Here is an 18,132-nt window from a genome sequence, read left to right as displayed (position 1 = left end):
AGTTGGAGGTTGCTGTGAGTTGTGATGTCACAGCACTCTACCCAGGGGGACAGCTTGAGGCTCTGTCTCAAAAAATAAATAAATAAGTAAACAAATAATGTTATAGACAGGCTGGGCATAGCAGCTCACATTTACAAATGCCTGGCTATTTTTTTGGTTGCAGCCATCATTGTTGTTTTGATGGGCTGGGCTGGATTCGAACCCGCCACCTTAGGTGTATATGGCTTGCGCCTTAGCCAGTTGAGCCACAGGCGCCAAGCCTATAACATAATTTATTGAATAATCTTTCTTCCTATTGATTTAAAATCGTATTTTAGCCATATACAGGCAGTCCCCAGGTTACAAACAAAGACAGGTTCTATGGGTCTGTTCTTAAGTTGAACTCACATGTCAGTTGTAAGAGGCATATTCACCTATTAACTGTAATAGTGCCTGTTCATAAGTGCTGAGTCATATGTCAGTCAGATGTTTATAACTCAAGGACTGCCTGTATAGTAAGTTCTCCTATTTCTAGGCTCTATTATATTTTATTAATCTGTTTTTTCCAATTCCAAAGTCTTAGTTAATAATAGTATACTCTAATTTCTGTTTTTATACTGCATTTTCCTTTCCAAAAGTTTCTTGGCTATTCTCACATGGTAATTTCTCCCAGAAGAATTCAAGTATCAGTTTGTCAGTATATTGAATGTATATTAATAAATATTAATAGACACTTAAGGTTCACTTAGTCCAAACCTCCATTTATATATGAGAAATTAAGACCCAGCTAAGTAAATTGGCTGGGACACTGCGCATATATACAAAATATCCACAAAGTTATTCAGAAGTACCATGGATCTCTTGAATCTTTTCTTTTTTTTTTTTGAGACAGAGCCTCAAGCTGTCCTCCTGGGTAGAGTGTCATGGCTTCACTGCTCACAGCAACCTCCAACTCCTAGGCTCAAGCAGTGCATAACTTATGCACTTAACTTATGAGTGCATAACTCATGCACTTCCAATGTCTCTCATCTTCAAAAGGTAGAAAAAAACTTTGTGCCTAAGCACCCTAGTTCACAGAGTCAGAAACCTGAAGTGTAGAAAAGGTAAGGCAAAAGGGATAGCTGGGTAGTTCTAAAAGAAAGCAAAGTGTTAACATAGCCACAGCAGCAATCACGTAGCATAATTTCCAGTGATTTGCTTAGTATATGAAAACATTGGAATTTGGGAAAATGAGTATCACTATTTTTACAGTCATATGATCTTTACCTAAAAAAAAACAAAAACTTAAAAGATATTGACCAGGTCCATTTACCTCTTAGACCTCTGGTTTAGAAAAACTAAAAAATGTGCATAGTCTCTCTCAGTATCTAATCTTAACTTGTTAGCCATTATAAACATAATTTTTCTCCTAAGTTTAGGGATCTTTTTACCTGAATGCTGCTTTCTTCATCTTCCCGAGGTGATTGTGCAGGCATGACTTCCACATCTGAATTATCAGATGAGGTGTTACGTTTTCTCTTCTTACCCACTACAGGAGTGATGGTGCTAAAAAGGAAAAACCAAACTCATTTTCAGTGAGGGCAAGGAAAATGTAGGCATTAAGAAAACATAACTCATGCACTAACTTTACAGACATAAATGTTTAGTTAGGTCTTTAGTCTATACGACACTCAGCTTTTGAGTAGGGTATTTGATAAAGGAAAATAAGGTTTGTAAACCACTGCCTGACCTTTATATCATATTTGACAAATTCTTGCTTTTACTGTGTTCACAAATATCTGAAGGAAGGAAGTGTAAGACAGGAGAATGAATACTGCACTAAGAAATAAAGGCCTTGTTTTAGTTCTAGTCTGTTACCAGCTAGGCATTGGTCTCCTTATTTTTAGACACTTGTTTTTTTTTAAAAAAACTAAAAAATCCTATACAAATATAAAGCATTATTATAATTATTCCAAAAGCTGAAGAATCCCAGGGAATAAAAAGCTAGAGAGAACAGAGAAACTACAAGACAGGGAAAAGAAAGAGTACTCAATTGAGACAAGAATTATGTGGCAAGCCACCGTTCTGCCATCACTGCTTAAGGCTGACAGTAGTTGTTTAAATCTACTCCAATTCACAGATGAGATGCAAGAACAGGGCAGCCATGTCTCTAGCAGTTCTCTTTTTACTTGTGGTAAGAGAGGGAGTGAAAAATCTCTTTAATACTATAATGATACAAAATCAGTGCAAATACTGTAGAACCTCTGTAAATTGACCACCCAAGGGACAGTAACAAACTGTTAACATAAGAGCTAGACCTACTGTATTGATAGGTACATGTGGTGCATGCCCAGTCTATGAAAATTAGGTTATCTTAGGTGGTGGTCAATATAGTGAGGTGGTCAACTATGAAGGTTCTACTGTATACAAATACACAAAGTCACAGCTCTTAAAGGTCGCCCCCAACGATTGGCTCTTCCCTTCGCCTTAGTGTTTTTCTTTTAAAATATGGTAATTTTAAAATTTCTATTTAACAAATCATATAAGCATTAGGGCAGAGAAAAGACAGACCTTATTATCGTCTGTGATAGATAACCTTGAACTGTGTAACCACTAAATACAAATTTCTCAGAGCTATTTAACATCCCATCAAAATAGCCAGAGAGTACTCACTTCAGCTTACTCTTGCCTTTAGTTTTGGAGGTACCAGACGTTTTGCTCTTCTTTGGCTTTTCTTCCTTCAGCCTCTCCCCACTGCTCTTCTTCCTGCGTTTCTTCTCACCTTCCTCCTCTGGCCGAACGCTGGGTAATTCATCCTCATTCAGGACTCGAGGGATGTTCTGCTCACCCCTGGCACGGGCCCTAGCAATGGCCTCTGCTACAATCCGATTTGCTTTCTCTTGCTTCTTTTGGTGCTCCAGCCTACGGTTTTCCTCCATTCCTGTCTTTCCCCCCGAATGAGGAGCCGAGCTTGTTGGTGATGACAGAGCTGCCACTTCACTGGCACTCAGAACTTTAACTACGGAGAGCCCAGAAGAGGTTCCTTGGGAAGAACCAGCCTACAAAAATAAAGACACTGAAATTTCAACTTGTTTGTAGTTAAATGGCTAAATAAAATCCAACTCTAACGCAGGTAGCCTAGAAACTAGATTGCTAATTCTTCCAAATCCAAGCTCAGACTAAACCTTACTAAGCCTACACAGTTTTTAAAATGTATTTTTCGATGGGAAAGCAGTAAAGTAAAACTCTTCCAAATTAAACTTCAATATTCTTTTGCTATATTTTAATATCAATACTCATCTCAATTGTTTTAGAAAAATTACAATCAATATAGACCATTCAGGTCTCTGGCCTAACTGAAAACAAAATTCAAATTCTACTCCTGGCCTACAGTTATGTCCCCAAGGAAGAGTGATGCCCACTTGACTATGTCTTTGTCCCTCAAATGAGAGGCTAATTCAAATCGTTTTTATTTTATAATATTAAGATTGCAAAATGAAATAGTTCAAAGACAAATACTAGATAAATCATCTCTTATCTCAAACCGAACAATAACTCTCTAATTTTTTCATGACAAGATTAAATAAGGTTTCGATGGGTAAAGGAAATAAAGGCCTGCTTCCTAGTTCAAAGGTATAAATCTAGAATGGCCCCATTTTCAACAGCAATTGGTTGTGGATATAACAATAGCAATGGACTAAAAGGTTTGTTATTTTTTACCTTACTGTACAAAGTCTCTCACCTGTGGCTGCAGCACCACTTTGACTGGTACTGAAAGTCTTTGTCCTGGGCTTTGTCCTGGTCCCATTATCTGAGCCTGCTGTACAGAGGACAGAGTCACTGGCTGGGCTGAGGGTGGTTGCTGGGGCTGTGGCTGTGATGATGGAGGCTGTGGTACAATCTGGATTTTTTGCTGTGGCTGCTGTACCTGCAGCTGGATAGTTACTACTTTGGCAGGCTGCCCCTGGGCATTCTTGGCTTGAGTAAGGGCTGCCAGCTGGTTGCCCTGTAACACTATCTTGCCTGGTAGACTCCCTAGTACAACATGCCGATGTCCTTGGGGACCTCCAGACTGTGGCTGCTGGAGGACCAGGGTGATGCGTTTTGATTCACCCTAAAGTGAAGAAAGAATATTGCAAGAGAATACAACATTAAAGAATGGTATACTCTGAAATATTTACACCAGTTATCTTCATCCTAGAATCATAAAAATTGAAGGTCAGAAGATAGTACAATTCACTTTGTTCATCTTCCGATTTGTCCTGAAAGAATCTCTTCTGTAACACCTCTGCCCCAGCCTATTTTTTTTTTTTTTTTGAGACAGAGCCTCAAGCTGTCCCCCTGGGTAGAGTGCTGTGGCATTACAGCTCACAGCAACCTCCAACTCCTGGGCTCAAGCGAGTCTCCTGCCTCCGCCTCCCAAGCAGCTGGGACCACAGGCGCCCGCCACAACGCCCGGCTATTTTTTGTTTGCAGCCGTCATTGTTGTTTGGCGGGTGCGGGCTGGGGATTCGAACCCGCCACCTTAGGTGTACGTGGCTGGCGCCTTATCCGGTTGAGCTATAGGCGCCGAGCCTGCCCCAGCCTATTTTTGAAAAACTCCTGATGAGTGGCTATCTTCTAAGGCATCATTTAATTTTCTATTAGAACAAAAGTACTTTTATTGAACTGAAATTTGCCTCCTTGTAGCTTCTTCCCTCTGGTTCTATTTAACACTGCCCATCCCCACCCCCAACTCTTTTGACCCTTTATTCACAGAGGCTAGAGCCTCTACTTTCTTACAACAGAAACTAGTCTTCTCAGGGAGCAAAACAGGAGGGGGACAATCTTAGTAATAAGAGTTATGATATAAATAGCTTTTACAAGTCTTACAAATATAAATATTATTTTTCAAAGACGTCTCTTTATTCCCAAAGTATCCTATATTTCCTATAAAGCTTTATATCATACATTATTGTGAATTATTGTTCAATTTCTTTCCCAGCAGACTGTGAGCTCCGTAAGGACAGGGACTGTGTCTGCCTTGTTCAGCACAAGCTAGGCACAGTGTGAACATGTAGCAAAAGCTCAAAAAATGTTAATGTTCAATGCTTCTAAGTAACAAGTAATAAGTGTGTGGCTGTCAACAATGACCGATAAAAAGTAAAGATGCAATTAAACAAACTGTCCCAGAGACAGATAGCTCTCGTGTGTTCTTTCTCACACAGCTACTGGGCCCTCTATGAAACCAAAATTCACCTCCCCCTTTCACTCAAGTCACCTGAGTAGGTGCAGAGGTCAGTGTAACTGCAGGCTTCAGTGGGGGCCCTGTGGCCCCAGGGTTTCCAGCAGGAGCTGAACCCTTAACTGGTTGGAGGACCAGCTGCTTTACTGGTCGGCTGGGCTGGACAATGCGCTGAACAGCAGCCTGGTTCCCAGGGACCTTGGCGGCCAACACTGTATTACCAGAGACAATGGAAACACCTGGTCGAAGGGGCGTGCCCGTTAGCACTTTGGTAAAAGTAACTTTTCCACCATTGGCTGTGCCAGCCACCAGGGGCTGAGCTGTGCTGGTGATACCTTGGGCCTGAATTTGTGCCACATGAGCACCAGTGACTGAGGAGCTTGGTGGGGCCTTAAGGATAACAATCTTAGGGGCTGATTGAGGTGGCTGTCCTCCAGCACTACTGGAGGAGAGAGCTGTGGCAGAGACACCCATGAAAGGATTCCCTTGGCTTAGGATCTCCTGGCTCTTGGAGACCTGCAAAAGTCCCGATGTTGGCGTTGGTGTCTGTAAGACAGGTTGGGCTGGCTGCTCCTGGCTGGCAGGCTGAGTGGTATAATCATGCAAGGTTAAGGATTCTGGAGCTGGAGCTGTGGATTCTTTGGGAAGTTCTGTGGGAGCTGTTTCCTCTGGTGGGGGAACCAGGTCACTTGCTGATGCATCTCCAATATCACCACCTCCACCATCCTGGTTCATGTGATCCAAAGAGTCCAGAGAGCTTGGCAGTCCAAGGGCTTCCTCAATGGGGTCTTGTGTGACCTGGTTAAAGCTGTCATCAGTCAGAGAATCCAGGCCAAATAAATTTGGGTCATCAAACAGGTCCATGATGGGGTCTGCCATCTTGGGAAAGTAATGGAGGGTATTTTCCCAATGTCTAAGGAGGGAAGGGGAGGGGGGGTACTGGCTCTCCCCTCCCCTCCCCTATTAAGAAAAAAATGTACACAATGGAAGAGAACTACTCTTCAAGTAAAGAAGCAAGAAACAAGTGCATGTCAGATTGTCCTGACCTTCATGGAGTAAGATGGCTAGGTCTTCAGAGGAAGATGGTGAAACTCCTGTTGTGGGAATATAAATACAAATGCAAAATAAGTAAAGTTGGTAATTTCAGAGAAAATTTCTCCTTCTTAGGTACTACCCAAAGTATCAAATAGCATCAAAGCAGAAAAAGAAGAAAAAAATGTAAAGAAATCTAAGGACAGATATACAGCAGAAAGAACACCTACATTTCTGCTTCAAAACTGAAACTAAAATAGAAAAATAAAAGTCTATGGATATACTTTAGCCTATATATTTTCCTTATAGTTTACATTCTTTAACTTAACTGCTGTCAGAGATAACCACCTTTAAGCAAGCTCGTAGTACAATCTCACTGATGTGATAGCAGTTTTAACCAGGAAATTTTGTAAACTTTATTCTAGCTAACGTATTGATTAATCTATACATAGCATTTTTGTTCTGAAGTCCCCCCTCAAGAAACCTTTCTTGTTTCAGGATCACAAACTTCCTCTGCAAGGCATTCATCATTTTGGTTTCAATTTATACTCCCAACTTTCTCTCTTATCATCTCCTCTATATAACCAACATTCTAGTCCACTTAGACTATACAGTTCCCTTAATGTGGTTCTCCCTGTTACATCCCTCAATGCTCCCTTCCCCATCTCAAGCACAAACATCTCTCTCCCAACTGAAATGATACTGACCTTAAAGGTCTTCTACTCCATAAAATGAGCCCTTAATCTCTGCCTTTTTAACACTCGACCAATTTGTGATGGCTTGATGCCTCTAACTCTTTTAAACACACCATTCGTTTACACCTTATTTAAAGCATCTATATTTTATTTATTTATGTATGCATGGCATAAGATCTTACTCTTTTGCCTGGGCTAAAGTGCAATGGCATCAAGTAGCATCATTATAGCTCACTGCAACTCTAAACTTGTGAACTCAAACCAATCCTCCTGTCTCAGTCTCCCAAGTAGCTAGGACTACAGATGTGCAACATTGTGCCCAGCTGACTTTTCTATTTTTTGTAGAGATCAAAGTGCCAGCATTATGAGGTATGAGCCACCGCACCTGGCCAATATTTTGTATTTTACTAAAATGACTTGAACTTCTTGTCCATATCTTCTGAAGACCTAAACAGTTCCTTAGTGCAAAGTATAAAAAAGTTGCTTCCTTCTCAAGATGGTTGCCTGCCATCTCCTGGAAAACTGTCAGACTAAATATATAAAAATTGATCATTATGAATGTATGCAATGTATACCCTGCATAATCCTGCACCACAACCCAGCTCCTCTTTCCCTGGGAAACAAAGTTCCTAGATAGTGGAGAGTATGTCTTATTTATCTGTGGATCCCTAAGGAACTGGTAGGTCATAGTACATACACTAGCTACCCCCAAAATAGTTAATGAGTTAACATATTTGCCCACGTTATCTGGTATAAACTTTTAGTCCTCAAAGAAACTAAATGATATTATTCCTTGATTCTAAGACAATAGAAAGCTTCCTATCTACAGTTCTATAAATGGCTGAGAGTATGTTTGCAAAATTCACACCTAAGGCTGTAAGTAAAGAAGATAATGGAAAAACTACCAGACAGGAACTTATATTACCACATAACTCAAAAGCCTATTTGATGAGACCATTTCTCCCAAATTTTGAGAAACACCAGATTAAAAAAAAAAAATTTGTCAGGAGTACAGCAGAGATTTGACCGAAGAGACTTTTCCCCATTATTTCCAAACTATTTTTTTCTTTCCCCAACCCATCTCAGTTATCATGATAAAACAGTATTATATGGATTAATATCACAGAAACTCCAACACAGACAAAAAGAGTACTCATCAGCAGCTGGCACATCAGTCAAAATTACAAAGTATACAAGGTATCTCCACCAATGTTAAACAAGATCTTCCTTGCTTCAGTAATCCTATACTTTTCACATCTCAACCCAAGATCCTTATCACTTCCCATTCTTGTCTAACCTATTCCACCAGCTTATCCCAGCCTCTCATACCTAATATTTGACCCCAAATTACTCAAAATGGCAACCAGAAAAGTTGTAATGTTTCCAGATTTAATGAAAACCTACTCAATAACTTTATAAATTTCCTCTCCAATATCAACTTTTCTTTTCTAGTTATGCCCTACTTTGCTACCAGTTATCTTTGATCTCCTATTCACTGTCAGAGTTTATGACAATTATCTACAACTAGGTAGCATATAAAAATTACAGTGAAAGTTTCCATTAACCAGAAGATTATGCTTATGAAAATTTAGGCCTCTCCTTCCATGGCATATTTTGTCCCTTCCATGATTCCTTGCTATTTATTCAATGAGATTTGTTGCTCTTCCTTCCCCTTGCAATAGTCCAATCTTAAGCATAGATATCATTTTTTTATGAGACAAACAAGGCTAACAATTTCTGAAATATTTCGTTACCTCCATATAACTCAAGCATAAGCATAAGCTTTTATAGATGAATACATTATTATTTTTCTCTCTCTTCCCAATATTATGACCAAACTTCTGCTTTTCCTGGTTCAGTTTAGGCCCAATAATTCAAAACGATGCTACTGATTAAATGCTCCATCACCAAGTATCATTACTTCTCAGTCCTATCTATCAACTCAATTCTACTGATCCAGTTCATCTTATACTTAGTTTTTATTCTAGTCTCCTACTTCTTTTCTAACTTCCATCTCTAAATTGTCCTTGATTCTCACAAGATTAAACCTTCTAACATATATTCAACTTTCTTTACAACCTTCTTCTATTATTACTTGTGGGTCACCCTAGCTGTATTTACATACGACCTGTTCTACCAAGCTCATCCATTTCATGAATTCTCTTTCCATAGTTCAAACCTTAGTGGCAAAACTGAACAGTTAAGCAGGCTGAAAGGTAAAGAAACTGCCTAGATAAAGAAGTTATACCAGCTTTTGTCATATTAAGAATGAAAAGCTAGTCTTGGTCCATCATTGTCCAAAAGAGAAAAACATGTATGAGCCATAATTCCAAACTAATGACCAGACTCTTGAAAGAAATTTGGGGGTGGGGTGGGGGACAAAAGGAACAAACTAGGTCTATTAAGGTTCAAATCCAAGGCTACCTATTTAAGTAACAAGCCAGTTACCTGTACAAAAACATTTTATTATATATGCCAATATTGTCCTTAATCTCTTTCTAAATAGGGAAATTACTCCTTCCCCTCAAAGCTAAGTACAAACAGATATTCTTCAGCAGCTTTACCACCTTTAATATAGTTCTTGGGTTTTTTTTTTTGAAGATCCAGTCACCAAGCTCTTATCCTTATTTTACATTTTCACCACACTTGCCCATAATACAACTTGTCTGTTCTATGATAAAGAATTTTGTTTGGGGCTAGGCATGGTGGCTCATGCCTGTAATCCTAGCACTCTGAGAGGCCAAGGAGGGTGACTGCTTGAGCTCAAGAGTTCAAGATCAGCCTGAGCAAAAGCTGGGACCCTGTCTCTACTAAAAATATCAAAACTAGCAGGGCACTGTGATAGGCATTTGTAGTCCCAGCTACTTGGGAGGTTGAGGCAAGGGGATCACTTGAGCCAAAGAGTTTGAGGTTGCTGTGAGCTAGGACATGGCGGCACGCTTCCCAGAACATAGAGTGAGAATCTGTCTCCAAAAAAAAATTTGTTTTAATTCTGCCCTCCATTTTTCATTTCAATCTCTCCCCACCTTTCAATAAAGCAATGATTCTCAATAAGGGAATGGAGTGTGTATGCCCCTTAGAAGGGCTTATGGGAACTGTAGGTGGGGATAAACGTGCAGTTATAAAATATATACCCAACATTGTGATTTTATGTTGAGCAAGTGAAAAAGAAAAAGTGAGCAAGTGAAAAATCTCATTGTACAGGCTATTTATATCCCATAAAATTGAACAACATCTTCTTGGCCAGTAAGGATCTGTAAAAGACAACTTAGGGGACTAGGGGCAGAAAAAGAAGCATGCCTGACTGGGAAGGGTTATTAATACCTCTGGAAAGGGATAAGATTTCTTATGGTCTTTCAAAAAGAAGTTTATCATTATTTACTGTCTATGATGAATTAGAAATACTGCAATAGTCTAGCTGTCTAATAGATAAAATTATATAAACTCAACCTCAGACATCTTTTCTCCGTTTATAGAGAGTACTACCCATCCTCTTAGGAGATAATGAATGAATGCCATATTGAACAATACTTTTTTCTGTAATACACACTTTTAGAAAATACCACTCACCCACTTAACCTCTAGCTGCTCAAAGATTCAGAAAAGAATAAACTATTTTACTTCAAAGTATAAACCATGTTGGAAACTGTATCCTTTCAAGAGGATCAGCTGCAGATAGACATAAACACATGTTACTGAAATACAAGATGGGCAGAGCAGTTTAAGTGAGAAATCCCTTTAAAATAAAATAACCAAGAGGGCTAAAATGGAAATCACCAACATAATTTCAAAATGGAAGCATTTAAAAACTGTACTATGGAGACATCTATGAGACCCAAAGAGCCTCAAATCTTATACAGAAATGGAAAATAAACATCAGAAGTGAATGTAATCACAATTTAGGGTTAGCAAGGGATCAGGATGGAAAGACATGGCCTATAAGTAATGAAGCAATTAACTTGGAGCCACTCAGGAGATTTTCTCAAGATCAAGATCCTAGGCCATATTTTCTATCTTCACCTTTCTTACTACCAAATATGTGGCTACTGTTTTTGTTTTCCAATTATTGCAGGAGAATGCACTCACACCTCAATCAGGGATATGGGCATATGGGGGCAAATATGGCTGGTAAAGTGAGCCCTTATGAATAAACAGGAAAAGCAAATTAGGCAACTATGAAAGCTATGTATTCTCAGGTGGTAAAGGAGAAACTACAGAAATTATATACTCATACGGAAAAAGAGAAAGGGTTAGGTAAGGAAGTGAGGGGCTGATAGAGACGAAAACACGACCAAGAGTGGGGGTGGGGGGCCCGGGTACATTACCTGCTCATACTGCTGGGGTTGGTGCCAGTAAGGCCCATAGAGCAGAGGCGGGATATTTTGGCAACTGGTGCCCCCTCAAATGAAGATGAGGTATATGCACTTGAGGAAGGGAGCTGGAGGGGGGGTGTCCTCCAAGGTAAGGATGGCCAAGACGGGAAGATGTTGGGGGGGGGTGTGGATGCCTGGGGTAGGAGCAATGTTAGGGCGGAAGCTATAGGCTGAGATGCCTGACTAACCCTGAAGGAGAAAAGGAGCTGCGTCTCTTCCCTGTAAGGGAGAGAAGAGAAGTGGCTTTACCTGCAGCGGCCGTGGGGGGCCGGTTCACCCCTCTCGCTGTCTCTCCAGCACCAGTTTCCCCCTCCTCCTGTGCAACCTAACTTCATGCTCCTGCCCGCCCCGGGTCCTCATTGGCTGAAGCCTACTGCCACTTACCAGAGGCAAAAAGACGCAAAACAGCGCAAAGGGTGGGACTATAAGGAGCTCCCCTCCTCCTCCCCCGCAGGTTAGGTTGAGAGCGCACGGAGAGGCCTATCCGGTTTCTAGGGCCGAGGCGAAGCCTGCAGCTTGCTTGAAAAAAGGAGGCCTGGTCAGAGAAACGGTCTCCGGGTGCAGGAAACTAGTGCTGGGGATTAAATTCTCTACCACCCCCACTACATTCTGCACGCTAAAAAGTGTAAACTCGGGAGGGAGGGGTTCCGCACTAGACCAGCTCCGCCTCCCTCCGGATCCCCTGCCTTCCAGCAGTCCTGTCAGCCCCTCTCCAGTAGTGACTCGACCTTATCCCACTACCCAATGAGAGGGGCCAGATCTTCCTTCCATCGTGAGAGTCAGCCTAGTTGTTGGAATATGGACCCTTTTACTCTTAAACGCACTCTTTCTGCCACAACCCATAAGGCTAGCTTGCATTCTCACGCTCTAACCCTTCAAGAACATTGCTTTCTGGTTCCATGTGCCGTCTAACAGCCACCGACCTCCTATCCACGAAACACACCCACTCCTCAACCCCAAACTCAGTCTCCTGCCTTCACTGCTTTTGAAACACCAGCCGGTTTGACATACTGGTCAGTGTCCACTTAGCAAAGCCACTTGAGACCACTCTAATTCCCAATGAGACTAGTCAACCCAGAATGATGGTATGCAAGCTTAAATCCCCCCAAAGTAAACTGTTATTTAAAACGGCTGCTAGACTTGGTTGTCTAATGGTTAGGGGGAAAAAAACGAAAACTAAAAACAGCCCATTACCTCCTGACCACTAGTTTTGTCTGGGAAAAAACCATATGCAACACCGAAATCCTATTTTCTGTACTCTGTGACACAAACTTGGCATTAGATCTACTATTTTTAAAGACCCTTGCTCCAGGGCCATGCCAATGGCTCAAAGGAGTAGGGCGCTAGCCCCATATGCTGGAGGGGAGGGTTCAAAACCAAAAACTGCAAAAAAAAAAAAAAAAAGACCCTTGCTCCTGTAAACAGCAGTACTGTTTTCCCACTCATTCTAACTCAAAACCTCAAAGGTGCTCTGAAACCTCCTCCTGCATCCGCTAGCCAATGATTTGCCAAGTCTCTTTTACACTCTTGCAACACACAACAGATATTGGAGGTGGCAAAGACTTTAGCTATCAGAAGCCAACCTTCTTGTACAGATGAAAAAACTGAGGCTTAGAGAGTTGAATATCTGTGAAAAAACTAAATGGCAAAGACAAGATTTTATGTGATTCCTGTTTTTGCTGCCATTATTTTTTTTCTCATCTGGGCCTTGCTAATATTGTTGCCTTTGAATTATATGCCATCTTTAAATCTTACTTATTCTCTAAAATCTAGTTATATAAAATATTTTATGTAATTCATTCATTATTTCAGTATTTATTGAGTATATACCGAGTAATCTGCTAGTGCAAGGGATCTAAAAACGAATAAGACAGAATCCCCATTCTCCACTCAAAGGTTAAGTTGTGTATCTTTGTGACTAGAGACTAAAGAGTAGGAACTATGACAACAGTGTCAAATGTAAACAATTACAATATAAGATGATACATGCAAGGAAATCAGTAGGGGGTTATACAAGAACACACAGAAAAGGGACTTAGGACAAAAGGTATCAAGAAAGTAATTTCTTAAATGATGAGGCAGAGTTAACTAGGTGGGAGGATAAAGTGGCCAGAAAGAAAGAGTTGCTCTGGAAGCAGGGACAGTTAAGAGGAAAAGCAAAACAACACATGGCAAGGAGGAACAGAATGAGGAACACAGAGGAAAGTTTCAGTAGTTCTGCAGGTCAGCCTTGCTACAGTATAACTTACAAAGAAGAAATTGTATGGAGATGAGACTGAAGGAGTAGGTAAAGGCCAGATCATTCAGGGCCTAAATACCAACCAGATTAAGGCATTCTCTTATAGGTGGACAAGGAGGCACTGAAACATATAATGATATGATCAGAACAACATTTTGTTTTTGTCTTTTTTAGAAACAGGGTCTTGCTCTGTTGCCCAGGCTACAGTGTAATGGCACAATTTTAGTTCACTGCAACCTCAAACTCCTGGACTTGAACAATTCCTCCTGCCTCAGCCTCCCAAGTAGCTGGAGCTACAGGCATGCACCACAGTGCCTGGCTAATTTATTTTTTGTAGAGACAGGATTTGTTATGTTGTACAGGCTGCTCTCCAGCCACTGGCCTCATATGATTATCCTGCTTTGGCTTCCCAAAATGTTGGAATTACAGGGTTGAGCCACTGTGCCTGGTGAGAACTAAATTTTGGTTAGATAACTCTAGCTTTAGAGGACCAGAGGGCAGAAGATAGAGAAGCAATTAGGAGGCTACTGTAGAGTCCAGAAAAAGAGTTGCATAGTGGATGTTTGCTCAATTTTTCTTCTGCTCAGCAACCAAAAGCCCCCCTCCTATATTATGGGAATAACTAAAGGTAAAAATCTTCAATGGAGGCTCGGCGCCCATAGCACAGTGGTTACGGCACCAGCCACACACACCAAGGGTAGTGGGTTCGAAACCTGCCCCAGACAACTAAACAACAACTGCAACAAAAAATAGCTGGGCATTGTGGCAGGCACCTGTAGTCCCAGCTACTGAGGTGGCTCAGACAAGAGAATTGTTTAAGCCCAAGAGTTTGAGGTTGCTGTGAGCTGTGATGCCAAGGCACTCTACCAAGGATGACATCTGTGTCAAAAAAAAAAAAAATCTTTAATGGAAAGCTAGATTTTTATCTTCTACTACAGAGTCTGGGAAGTAGGGGGAAGGTCAGTCCTCTCATCCCCTTCCTGGCAGAGAGAAAGTATGCACCCGACCTAGGTTAGTTTAAGTGAATGCTGCTGCTTGGGAATATTTGACTTTGCAATCTAAAAGATCCAGGACCAATCAGTTAAATAATATTTGGCAGTGGCGAGCACTAGACTCTAACTGCAGCATCCATACAGACCATTCAGTGGATGATGTTGCTTTTTCTTTGGCCTTGCCTCCCTTGATTTCAGGCCGTTTTCTAAACTAGGTTCTCTAACATTTCCATTAATTTTGTGAGTCACACAATATTTTTCCAATAAATTCTCTTTCTGCTTGAGCTAGCCAAAAGTGATTTCTGTTGTTTGCAACCAAGAATCCTAACAAGATGATTAGGGCTCAAATTCTACTAATATGGTTCAAAAGATAACAATAAGATCACTTTTTAACCTTTTGGCTAAGATCAAGTGTAAAAAATAATTAACGATGGGAAGGAAGGGGCAGAGCCAGAAATACATAGGGGATAAAAATCAATAGAATCAGGGGTTCAGAGGGAAAGATGAGTTCAGCCATATTGACTGAAATCCCTATAGCATGTTAAGTAGTGACATTCAATACGAGTTTATCTGTATGAGTTTCAAAGTCTGGCTTGGTAATAGAGTTTGCGAGTTATCAGCATTAAATAAATGGTTCTTTTAAGAGTAGATTACGGCTCAGCGCCTGTGGCTCAAGTAGCTAAGGTGCCAGCCACATACACCTAAGGTGGCGGGTTCAAATCCAGCCTGGGCCTGCCAAACAACAATGATGGCTGCAAGCAAAACAATAGCCAGGTGTTGTGGCAGGCGCCTGTGGTCCCAGCTATTTGGGAGGCGGAGGCAGGAGACTCGCTTGAGCACAGGAGTTGGAGGTTGCTGTGAGCTGTGATGTCACAGTACTCTACCCAGGCGGACTGAGAAGAACTACAGAACCCATGTCCACTCCCAAAAAAAGCTGCTCCTATTCAGCTCTAAGTACTGCCAAATGGAATCACATATCCAAGGTTGTGAGAGAATTTAAGATTTTCCAAAAGCCAAAAACAGAGTTTTAACTAGATCTTTACCTTAGAAATGCCAACAATGTAACCTAATCATTTGTATCATCATATTAATCTGAATAAAAGAACCGTGAAATGTAGAGCTTTATAGAGAATCTTTTAGGTTGGTGCGGTACCTGTGGCTCAAATGAGTAGGGCACTGGCTCCATATGCCGGAGATAGCAGGTTCAAACCCAACCCCGGCCAAAAAAAACTGCCAAAAAAAAAACAAAACCCACCCACACACACACACACACAAAGAATCTTTTAGGTTTTAAACATAGACAACTAATCTTTAAAAAACCTTTAAACGCTATGCAGGCTGATCAAAACATTTAGCTGTAGCCAGGCATGGTGCCTCACACCTGTAACATTAGCACTCAGGGAGGCCAAGGTGGGTGGATTGCCTGAGTTCACAGCCTAAGCAAGAGCAAGAACCCCCATCTCTAAAAATAGCCGGGTATTGTGGCAGGCGCCTATAGTCCCAGCTACTCCAAAGGATGAGGCACGAGCCTAAGAGTTTGAGGTTACTGTGAGCTATGATGCCATAGTACTCTATGGAGGGCAACAAAGTGAGACACTGTCTCAAAAAAACAAACAAAAAATATTTAGCTGTAGACCAACGGTTCTCAGCCCGTGGGTCGCAACCCACAGGAACTGTATTAAAGGGTTGTGGCATTAGGAAGGTTGAGAACAACTGCTGTAGACCCACCTTTTTTTGAGATTTTTAGTAGAAGAAAAGCTAAGGGGAATCCAGGAGAAGAACAGGATTTAAAAATCAGAATAAGCTGTGACTTCTTAATTAGGTAGAAAGGAAAAGTTAAAGAAGAAGCAGAGTCCAAAGTCACAGAAGCAAAAAGAGTAGAGAGTTGCAGGGCTTGAGTGATCAATTATATCAAACAAAGCAAAACTGTCCAATAATATAAGAACTTTACAATGTCCACGGGATTGAACACCTTTCTGATACCTACTTTCCATTGTCAAGTCAGAAGTAATGTGTCCACATATGAGCTTTCACATCATTTTGTTTAGTCCTCTTTGAGGAGAACTATCTTCTATTTTTATTTTATTTATATTTGTGCATGGAAACATAATGAGTTTATACCTTCAAGGATCCCAGGTTCAAATTTCTGTTCTATCAAGTAGATTAACATTTCTGAGTCTAGTTCATTACTCTGCATAAAGGGGATAACAGCAAATTACAGTGCCATTTCTGAGGATTAATGAAACACCTACCACTATACTTGACATAAAACTACTAAGTCTTAGAAGGCACTCAACAAATATTACTGCATAGACAATTAAGGAAAAAAATTGTTTTTGACCAATGTCCCTACTTACCAGGATATGCTTACCAGCCTTAAAAGGGATCATTACCAAAATTAATGGCCTCCAAAATAGTTCAATTTCAGCAGGCTCATAACTAGGAGCTTGAGTGTACACTCTAGCTCTAGCTCTATATTAAACCTAATTTAAAGCCAACAGGAATAATCATATTCTAGATTCTAGAGTATGAAGATCATGTTCAACTAATTGGCTTTAGTCAGTCTCAGCCTGCTATAGATGTTCTATGTCACCAGTATATCACTTTGAGTGGTGAGACTTAAAAGACTCTTAGAGATCAAAAGAAAGAGTCATAAAGATTGCAGAAAATCTGACTCCCAGTCTTAAATACATTTTTCCCATGGCTTCCAGCACACCACACTTTTTAGGTTTTCCTATTACCTCTTTAACCACTTCTTTACTATTCTTCTCCTATACCAACCCTTTAATTGTTGAAGTTCACTTAGGTCCCAGGCCCTTTTTTCTTTTTACGCCATACTTTCTTTTCAAGAATGTCTAACCCAAATACAAAGCCTTAATTATTATTCATTCTTCTCTTCAATGAATTATCTATATGCTTATGTCTCTTATTTAAATCTCTGGGCAAGATATCACACCTCTGAACTCCAGATCTGTATCTCTACCTGCTTACTCAATAGCTCTTCTTAGAAGTCACTCTAGTCTCTCCCACCACCATGTATGCACATATAAAAGAGCTAATCATCCCCTAGCACCTCCTATCCATTCATGGTTTCAGAGACCAGAAACTTTCCTCCTTATAACCCATATCCAAAATTTTGAAATCCTATATTTGCCTCCTAAATATCCTTCAAATCCATCTACTTCTGCTTCTATTGCCATTTAGCTGAAAGATAGCCAAATTTACCATCTTCACTTCCCTAGACTCGTACAACTCCCGTCTTCTCCATTTTTGTCTATTAATAAATAAGAATTTACAGCTTGGCTCAGTGCCCATAACACAGTGTTTATGGCACCAGCCACATACACCGAGGCTGGTGGGTTCGAATCTGGGCCGGGCCAACTAAACAACTGCAACAACAACAACAACAACAACAACAACAAAAAGGCAGGGGTATGTAGTCTCAGCTACTTGGGAGGCTGAGGCAAGAGAATCACTTAAGCCAAAAAGTTGGAGGTTGCTATGAGCTGTGACGGGACAGTACTCTACCAAGGGCAACATAGTGAAACTGTCTCAAAAAAAAAAAAAAAAAAGAATTCAAAGCTCATTTCAACATCAACCTCTTTTTTTTTTTTTTTTT

General features: G+C 40.6%; 1 protein-coding gene across 5 annotated transcripts in view; it reads right to left on the bottom strand.

Moving 5' to 3' along the window:
- The window catches only part of CHD8 (chromodomain helicase DNA binding protein 8), a 63,114-nt gene that overhangs the window by 37,391 nt on the left and 7,591 nt on the right, over nt 1–18,132 (bottom strand). For 2 of the 5 annotated variants that reach the window (XM_023508795.1, XM_023508796.1), the window contains exons 1-5: nt 11,532–11,593; nt 6,229–6,276; nt 3,701–4,072; nt 2,632–3,017; nt 1,410–1,524 (exon numbers count right to left, since the gene is read on the bottom strand). In XM_023508795.1, the coding sequence (XP_023364563.1) occupies nt 1,410–1,524; nt 2,632–3,017; nt 3,701–4,072; nt 6,229–6,234 (879 nt within the window). In that variant the 5' untranslated portion in view covers nt 6,235–6,276; nt 11,532–11,593. Of the gene's footprint in view, nt 1–1,409; nt 1,525–2,631; nt 3,018–3,700; nt 4,073–5,218; nt 6,277–11,531; nt 11,606–18,132 lie in introns of those variants that run through there. The other 3 variants (XM_023508794.1, XM_003803039.3, XM_023508793.1) reach the window with 2 other exon arrangements.

This window comes from Otolemur garnettii, unplaced genomic scaffold, assembly GCF_000181295.1.
Source record: "Otolemur garnettii isolate 467f Iridium unplaced genomic scaffold, OtoGar3 scaffold00276, whole genome shotgun sequence".
Taxonomy (NCBI): Eukaryota; Metazoa; Chordata; class Mammalia; order Primates; family Galagidae; genus Otolemur; species Otolemur garnettii.
This window is presented reverse-complemented; position numbering and strand designations above follow the sequence as displayed.